We start from the raw sequence: 9,929 nt of genomic DNA, 5'->3' as shown, positions 1-9,929 counted from the left end.
TGCTCTGATGTTCTAATAAGCAGTGATGAGTTGGAGTCTAATGTGTTTGTGTAGAATGTGATGCAAGAACCAACTCTGTCCAGAGCACCAGCCCATTGTAAGGCTCACATGTACACACACAGTTACACTCATTTATATTGAGTAAATTTAGATTCTCCAGTCAACATTCACATGTGCCTTGAGGAAAAACATATGGAGATGGATGTGGGAGAATAGCAAGCAGGAGAACTGCAACTCAAATAACCACTAAACTCTACTTTGTTGAGTTGTAAGCTGCTGTATTTGTGTGCCAGACAAGAGTAAGACATTTGTACTTCTGGGTATATCTTAAGATTGTGAGTAATAAGACTCTCAAAACCAAAGCTTTCCTCAATCTTATTTGCATATGTATTTAACAGTTGATGTTTAACACTAGAATTACCAGAGCCTATGAAAAAACTCATAAATCCGTCCCACCTTAAATCGCTTCTTAAAACCATTCTCACCTCTCCGCCAGCGTCTTTTGTTAATCTAAATGTGCTGATAAAGAAAACCTGCAAGCAGCCGACTATTCCATCCCCCCACCAATTTAGAACGTGCACGAACTTCTCTCAGCTCACGCCTTGATTGAGTATCTGGGAGTGAAGTGGAGTTTTAGAGTGGAAATAATAGATCGTTATTTGAAACACACGCATTTCATGTTGGTTCCGTTTCTACAGTAATTTGTGTAAACACATTGATAAAACAGAAATGTTTTTTATATTCTAGTGGTAGATGACAAAATGTAGGCATAAACTATATAATGTATGAAGCCTGAAGTCCAAATATCAAAAGAAATATTTTCACAGAAGGTACAAATCTAACACAACAATTGTGCTTTTATTCAAAAATATAACAGCAGAAACAAAAAGCCGCCTTAACATGCGACATTGACAGCTGTTTATTATGACTGTCTCTGTGGTGCAATAGACTCAGCTGCCGACTGGGAATCAAAAGGTTGCGAGTTCGATCCTGCACCTCTCCGCTTTGAGAAGTAAACTGCTGTTAGTCTTACTATTTTAGAATAAAAACATACATTTGATTTCAGTCTGTAACAGTTAGTGTAATTTATGATACTTGTAAAGGTTAGCTTTGGTATTTGTGTGATACTTCAGGCTTCATACATTATATAGTTAATGCCTACATTTTGTCATCTACTACTAGAATATAAAAAAACGTTTCTGTTTTAACAATGTGTTGACACGGATTACTGTAGAAACGGAACAGACATGAAATGCGTGTGTTCCAAATAACGATCAATCAATCAATCAATCAACATTTATTTATATAGCACATATTCATACAAAAAAATGTAGCTCAAAGTGCTTATGTAGCTCAAAGTGCTTCCACTCTAAAACTCCACTTTACTCCCAGAAAATCAATCAAGGCATGATATGGGAGAAGTATGTGCACGTTCTAAGTCGGTGGGGAGATGGAATAGCTGGCTGCTTGCAGCCTGATTTTATCAGCACATTTAGATGACAAAAGACGCTGGTGGAGAGCTGTGAACGATTTTAAGAAGTGATTTAAGGTGGGACGGATTTACAAGTTTTTTCGTAGGCTCTGGTAATTCTAGTGTTAATGGACTTTTGCATTTCATATAAACTTCAACTTATATTTCCCTTTAATTGCTGACCCTAACCCTAGCAACCCTAACACCATGACTTTAATATTCTACATGAAATTCATTCATTAGATAAAGGAGGTGCTCCTTCGCTCTTTCTTCTTTGCTTTATCTCATCAAAGCAGGCATCAGCTTGTCTCAGGATTTGCTGCAGGGCTTTCAGAATCAGGATGTCCACCTTCATGTCCAGCTCTGTCTCACACCAGTAGTTTCTCACTGGCAAAATACAGGCAACTGGGACACCCACCATTTGACTCACTTTTATTACCTGGGAATAAATGGGACAGAGTGAGTAGTTCAGAAACCAGCTCTTACATTTGGTAATGAAACTGACATGGCCTCCCAGACTATTGGATTAAATATTTTTTACACTTTTTTTTATACTTTTTACAGTTACTAACATTGACTAAAATATTTAAAAACATTCAATCCTTTGTAAGTTGTTGTTTTGTTCATCTTTCTGTTTCTAGGAGAAACTAGTAGAACAGAAATTAGGTGTAGTTCAAATTTCACAACTAAGGCTCCTATGTTAAATGCCATCCAATTTCTGAACCCTGAATGACCAAAACAATCTTTTGGATTTTTTTAACAGTTCTTGAGTTAAAGAAGATGAAATCCAGATGTCAGATTCAGTTGAATACCAGCAGAGACTCAAGTAGAAATGCTCTCCTAAATCTGCTACAGTTTTATTGCAAAGGAGACAGAATGGCTGTAAATGAAGCACACACACAATCTTCTGTATCAGTTTTGATAAATCAGGAACAAGAATGTACTACCCACCATCTTAACAACACCAGCTTTCAGATACTTGCCAAAGAACACACCATTACTTGGATCAAGCATAAAAAGTGCTGGAAATGTGGCATTCACATCAGGCTGCAGAGTTCACACTCAAAGTGAACGGTAGGGTGTGTGGTCAGCAACATCTTGACCACCATGAAGTAAGTGATGGAGAAAAGGCACCAAGGAGATGAAACATGATTAATGCCACAGAAGAAACTCTGTATGTTGACCTTACTTTACAGGGGTGGGAGATGGCATTTATGGGGATGAGGCAAAGAGCAAGACTGTGCCGCGATTCGCCAAAATCGAAATAGATGCGTTGTCAAACTTTATCATGTTGTCTTGCAGTGTGCTGTCATTTGTAGGCCATTTATTAGTTAGTGGTCCTTTAAACGATATGAAAAGAATCAAACACTGCACATGCAGTTGTCATCTGTGAGTGAACTATAGGCATTCTCGCTGGTTTCTTGCTGTGGATAGAGTGTTCATAAAGGCAAATAAGTGAAAGGAAATTGGACATTACAACAATTCATATAGAAGGCAGGGGTCTAGTATTGATTTTGGTTTAAGCCCTGGTCATTAAACATCACTGAGTTTGAGGTCTGAATGACATCTTTGCCAGGGGAGATCAAGGGGAACTAAATTGAATGCAACACTTGCTGCTTACACTCAGCTCATCTGTGCTGCTGGCGATCCTGACAAAAGCACAGCAATTTTAACTGTGTGGTGCTTTTGTTTTTGAACTGCAGTGCAGTTGTTATCAACAGGTCTCCAATCCCCCAAACTCCTTGATCAATGATTGCGAGTCATTTCCTCACTGGCGCTTGATGCTTTGCGGGATACCCCAACCCCCGGATTATCTATGCTCTATGGGGGACATATTTACAAGATTACTGAAATGTATAAAGGTATATTTCTCAATTTATAATTAAATTTATGCTGTGTTAAAAGTTTTTTTTTTAGTTTAATTTGTTCATGCACAGTACTGAATGTGGTTCAAAAATTTGAAATTTGACTTCATCATCTTCAAATGTGATGTTACTTTTGTATGGGACTTGAACACAAATTAAACATTTTCTAGGCATGGGGGTCATAGAAGAGGCTCGGAATTGCTGTTCCATTGGAAGAAAGCTAAGCCTGTTTAGGATGATTGAAGTCTTAGGCTTAATCCACCCTAATGTTTCAAAAGTTCTTGCTGCAAAGGATACCACAAAGCCATTGCAAATTCTTAAGTCACCAGCTTCACTCACAGCAGTACCTACACATTACTGGTGTTTGCCCATCATATACTCTTTTCAGCCCCATACACGGCCAAGGAAATCTATTTATTTTACTCTATTTTTATGCCTTGATTTTGTTATATGATGCAAAAAAATGGTGCATTTCATGTGTCCTTTTGGAGTTACTGGTTGAGGAGACGGAGATTTAGGCCTGATGTTAAGTGCAGAATGTGTGTCTGGTTTTAGTTTTACATACTAGTTGACATACTGCTTGGACGACAGAAGATGAGCCTGTGACAGCTAGATGGCAATGAACTTAAAAATTGTAGACCCTCTTGACCCTAGGGAGAATGCAGGGAAGACTGGATAGAACAGTGGAAGGAGAATGATGGTGAGATGACACTGCTAACATGGTTGGCAGCTGCACAGAAAGGACCCTGACAGGTAAGATGAGGAAAAAACAGTCAGAAGATGAACTGAAAGTCAAAAAAATACAAAATGAGTGTCAATATCAACAAGAGAAAATGATCATGTGCCAAACCCAAAACGAAAAACAAAACCAAAATTGTCAAGTCAAAATGTCAGAAACTGTGAAATTCAAATAGAGCACTGTGAAAGGTTTTATTATACAGAATAATCTTAAGCTTGAACAATGAAGGATCAGTGATGCCTATGATTACACACACTGACATCTGGGACTGTGCTCCCTACCATTGGGTTTCCACATAATAGTAATCAACCCTTCAAATGGTGGGACCCATCAACAAAAACCTAATGAAAAAAATATCAACTCTTAAATCAAAATCAGTGTGGAAAGCAAAAGTGAAGCCAAATTTCTCAAAATGCAAAACTGTAACAAGAAATATATTGGTCTTAGAGAATAATCTCTGAAGTCCTGTAAAAATTAACAAAGACGTAGTGAGTAACAACACTAGTTTAGTATTAGTAACAGTCTTAAAATGAAAATTTAGAAGTCTGTTACTGGCTCACTTAAATAACATTACTAGTGCTAAGAAAAGTTAACTTACTGTTTCATGAATGTAGCGGCTCTTATATACTTTGGTCAGGTCATCTTTAACGATGTTGCAGGCAAAATCTACCTTAGTGAGCAGCAAAAGCTGGGGAATTCCTGCAGGAAAGGAGAAGATTACAGAATCCTGGTGAGAATCAAGTTCTGCTACTTTAAAATCTGTTCAACAAGAACACAGGGACACACAGTTGGAAATGTGTTAAGGATAAATTTTGCACATAAATTAGGAAGTTTTTTTTTTTCACAGAGAATGTAAAAAATAAATAATGGAATAAGCTACCAAATCAAGTGGTAGACAGTAAGACTCTACTGACCTTCAAAACACGACTTGATGTTATTTTAGAGGAATTATGTGGATAGGATTTGGCAAGCTTTGTTGGACTGAATGGCCTGTTCATGTCTAAATTTTTCTAATATTTTGAGGAGCTGTGCTCCCTTCACAAATCACTGCCATTGGATACCTGGAATGTGAACTCGGGCCATGTCGTCCATAACGAGAGCAAATTCACAACTGTCTTAGTCTGTCAAGCCACAAGAGAACTTCTCTAGCTCATATAATAAACTGATATTTTGAAAGCAAGGCTATCTTTTCGTATTAGACTAATTTACTTGATCTGTGTTACACATGCATTAATCATCAAGACAGTAAAGACACTATTATCTATATAGCTTATCTATCTATCTATTTATTACAGGTAAAATTCTCTTACAATGAAGTGCCAGGAACCTAAAAGATATTTTGTTGTAATGAAAATTTCGTAGTAATGAGATTCTCTATTTGTTGCTATAGTGCTTTCTTTAACTTGCATCCAGGCGTTTGCAATCATTTCAATAGCTTTTTTTCATTTCATTTTCACCTACTCCTGTCTACATGTTATGCTCAGCATTTCCTTGCAATAATACACTTTCAGGATGCAAATGATGCCAAAATCCAATAGATGATGCACTGCCGTGCAATTGGGTGGGAGGAACTCAACGCAAACATTATCTAAATGCAGAAGCATGCTGTGAGCAACACAGTTTTCAGTCAGAAGCAGAATCGAGAGTTGATCGAGATCATGTTATAATCTCCTATCATCGATGCGTGATACAAGGAACATTATAAATGCAGGGAACAGTATAACCACTGACCTGGCCCCACTCTTACCGCTTGCTGTGTCTGTGTATAGGAGAGTGTTAGCTCCCGCTGTTCCTGTTTCAGGTTGAATAAAGCTGGTCTTGCTAAACTACTGAGACTCAGCCTCATGTTTTGGAGTGCAAGACATGGACTCACACGTCTGTCTATCCATCTTATCTATCTATCTATCTATCTATCTATCTATCTATCTATCTATCTATCTATCTATCTATCTATCTGTCTATCCATCTTATACATCTATCTATCTATCTATCTATCTATTGTGAGGATCCTGAACTCTCACATCACAATATCCTCATCAAGTTGTCGCAGCCAGTTTTCCAAAATGTCTTGATTCATCCAAGCTTGCTGGTTTGCTTTATGCTCGCAGGGAAGGAATGTAACACGTTTAAAACACTGAGGACTGGTCGACTTGCCAATGATGAGAGGAATAACTTTGCGGCTGTCAGTTGAATTGCAGCAAAGTAGAGCTGTTAACCTTTATTTCACTTTTTTCCTCTTCTTCAAAGATTGCTTCAGCTGCAATTCCAAAAAAATCCTAAAAGTGAATTAGCCCACTCCAGCTGGCAATAAAATCTCCGTGGCCCAAGGAAATAGACAGCGACTTTGCTTTTTCTTGAATGAGTGACCCACTGATAGGAATGTTTCTTGAATAAGCATCACTGAGCCACATCAAAACTGCTTTTTTGACATCTTCAAATGCAGCAGTTCGCATACGTTTGCACTGAGGACCAAGGTTTGCAACCTGAGATTTTTCTTCTATTTTTGCTCAGTCTGTCAAGAAAGTTGAGTGTCAATTGCAAAATTCTAAATTCACTGCCAACATCTTTTTACTTTTTGTCGGAATCGAGAACAGGGAAAGATCAAAGAAAGAGAAACATTTACAATGTTTCTGCGACCACAGAACAAAATGGTCTGTGAATGATTCATTCAGGAGATTTTTATAGACTCTGCCTTGTGGGGAAACTGTTGGGACCGTAAAAATGCTTTGTTATAATGAAGTTTGTTGTAACGATATAGTGCCTTTCATATCTATCTATCTAATTTTTATTTTGATTCAAAAAGTACACAAATTCTAAATACGGTGTCAAAGATGGCTGGGGTGGCGACCAGGAGGACCAGACGAGGGCTTGCGCCTTCCCCAGACCACGTGGGTGTGACCACCCTGGTTCCTTTGGGGGCCATGGGTACAGAGCTTTGAAGCTCTACCCTGTAGGCGCCCGTGGTCACCACCAGGGGGCGCCCCTGTACATAGAGAGCCCTGGACTTCAGCACTTAAGCCACACCCGGAAATGCTGGGGGCAAGAGGATCAGGGAGACCCGGAGTGCTTCCGGGTACACAGCCGGTGCTTCCGCTACACAGGGGCGTGTCGACGAGGTCACTGGAGGACACTTGGAGCATATCCGGGTGCATATAAAAGGTGCCACCTCTCTTCATATGATGGCTGGAGTCGGGAGTGCAGAGGATGAGGTCTCTGGATGAGGCAAGGAGGCGGCCTGAAGAGAAGTGAAGGCATTTTGTTGTGGCCAGGACTTTGGGGGTTTTGAGGTGCACTTTAACTTGTAAATATGTATAATAAACATGCTGTGGGTGGGTGATTTAAACGTGTCCACCTGTCTGTGTCTGGGCTGGCTTCCACAACGGGCTCACTACACCTTCCTCTTTTATGACAAGATGTCATGTGACAACTTTTATGACAACTCTTTTAGGGAGGATGTCGAATTTTTGTGGACACATGGGGTTGAGGGTGAGTCGACATTCATGGGTAGAGGGTGATAATCGCTGTAAACATCAACAAAACTCACCATTATGTTAAAGTTAGACCCTCTTTGCTACGAGGAATGTTAGACTCGTTGACTTGATGTAAAATCCCTATGTGTACGTGAGTAGTGCAGATCGTCTAGAAAGGCATTGACATCTGGTGAGAGAGCGAAGACAGAGAGCAAAGCAAAATACATGGATGACGTTTTGTGTATATTTTATTATTTTTAAATGGACTCTGACTTGTCAGATTCTGATTTTGGTGCAAGTGACCTGGGGCCTCATGCATAACAGCGTGCGTAGAACTCACACTATAGCAAGACGTAAGCACAAAAGCCGAAATGTGCTTACGCACAGAAAAATCTAGATGCAGGAAATTGCGCGTTCGCCAGCTTCAGCGTTCTTCCGCTACATAAATCCTGGTCAGCATGAAAAGTAACGCTCGTGCACATGCGTGCTGTACCGCTCCAACTCCTCCCAGAATTACGCCTCTTTGAATATGCAAATTAATATACTGTAAATAGCCCTTAAGCTCAGCCTTCTGTTAAAAGACAATGGCAAAAGCACGGGGGAAAATAGAAGAATTTCAGCAAATACCAAGTGGAGGCAAAGAAAAACATACTATTTGTTGGTTTAAGCAGTCGAATAAACAACAAAAAGAAGTTGATCAACTGACATAGCGTGTCGGAGAAACGAAAGCTCAAGTTCACAAAGTCGCACAGTGCCCTAAATAAAAAAGAAGTTGTCACATATCAAAGTCGCTGTGAAAAGGGGAGTCGTAGCCCACAACCTGAGTTTCATATGAAAGCTTATTAGGGCACAGAGAAAAAAAAAAGGCACACAGTGGGAAAAAAACAAAAAAAAGTAAACTTTAATCACGTAGTTTATTTTGTCGTTAAAGTAGTCTTTAAAATCATCTTAAAATCGTTTAATTAACTAGTTTCTCAAATCACATCGTAAGTAAAGTAGCACGTTAAATGATTTGTTTTGTATGTGTTCTTCTATGTGCTCTGCGTGTGTGAATCACTGCATGCTTCTTAAATGGGCTTCCTTTTCCTCCAACAGGACACAGAATCCATTATATTCGTGATATTACAGCTCTCTGAATAACTAAAACACTGAGATGTATACGTGATGTCATTTTCATGATGATAGGAGTTAAAGCACGTTATTAAACATGGGTTTCACGGTGGTGCAGTGATTGTGCGCAACCTTCGATGAAATAATTTATTGCAGCAGTACTCAGGAGCAGCTCTAGGCTCGTGGCAGCCCTCGGCAGAGGAAGAATCGGTGGCTCCTTCGCCTGCCAATGTCAATATGGTATCTTATGCACGGTGGATGGCCACATCCGTTGCGGACACTGCATAGGTGCCTCGTACTCATGACACAAGCATTTAACTTTTGCCAAAATTTGCCACTGTGCTTTTAGTTGTGTCGTTATTTTCTCTTTCTGTTTTATATTCTATATATATTGGCATGGCCGTCGCTGCAGTCCTGTTTCTTTCAAATGTACTAACCTCCAATTCCTGTCCTTCCTTTTCTTTCTCCAAGTAACCGATCGCCACACAATCAGCTCTGTAATGGATGTTAAGCCATCTGTAAGCTTATAACATTAATTCTTCAAAACTTAAGGAACATTGAAATATCTTCGTAGTACGTGTTTAATTATTCTATCTTTCACACCAGTCCCAGTGAAGCATACAGTGCAAGGCAGGAACAACCTTTAATTATTAACAATATTGATTATTTAAATGAAGTTAAAGTTTTATCTGTATAATAAAACATACTTTGCTGCGTTTCATCTTAAAAATGATATTGTCATCATATGCAAATACACTCTTTATAAAATGGCTCAGGTTGTGCAATATTATAACTGTAGTGCAAGTTTACAGTGAGTTGATTGTACTTATAAGTACTAACAGTTCTACAAGGAGCACTTGATGGACTGATTGAGTGCATTTAGAGCAGCGGTTCTAAACCTGTGGGTCGCAACCCCGTCGGGGGTCAAATGACGATTTGCCAGGGGCAGCCTAAGACCATTGGAAATATGGGTTTTGTCTACAGTAATCCCTCGCTATATTGCACTTCGACTTTTGCGGCTTAACTCTATCGTGGATTTATTATGTAAGCACATCTATACTAATAAAAGGCAAAGCCCTCACTGACTGACTCACTCACTCACTGACTCATCACTAATTCTCCAAGTAACCGTGTGGGTGGAAGGCTGAAATTTGGCAGGCTCATTCCTTACAGCTTCCTTACAAAAGTTGGGCAAGTTTCATTTCGAAATTCTACGCGTAATGGTCATAACTGGAAAGTATTTTTCTCCATTTACTGTAATGGAGTTGAGCTCG

The 9,929-nt window shown here is 39.3% G+C and overlaps 1 protein-coding gene across 3 annotated transcripts in view; it reads right to left on the bottom strand.

Moving 5' to 3' along the window:
- Window positions 1-1,578: 1,578 nt before the first annotated feature.
- LOC120514942 (interferon-induced protein 44-like) overlaps window positions 1,579-9,929 on the bottom strand; it is a 65,625-nt gene continuing 57,274 nt past the window's right edge. For all 3 annotated transcript variants that reach the window (XM_039735600.1, XM_039735601.1, XM_039735602.1), the window contains 2 exons: window positions 4,674-4,774; window positions 1,579-1,910 (listed from right to left, as the gene is read on the bottom strand). In XM_039735600.1, the coding sequence (XP_039591534.1) occupies window positions 1,704-1,910; window positions 4,674-4,774 (308 nt within the window). In that variant the 3' untranslated portion in view covers window positions 1,579-1,703. The remainder of the gene's footprint in view (window positions 1,911-4,673; window positions 4,775-9,929) is intronic.

The sequence above is a fragment of the Polypterus senegalus genome, chromosome 14 (genome assembly GCF_016835505.1).
Source record: "Polypterus senegalus isolate Bchr_013 chromosome 14, ASM1683550v1, whole genome shotgun sequence".
Lineage (NCBI taxonomy): Eukaryota > Metazoa > Chordata > Cladistia > Polypteriformes > Polypteridae > Polypterus > Polypterus senegalus.
This window is presented reverse-complemented; position numbering and strand designations above follow the sequence as displayed.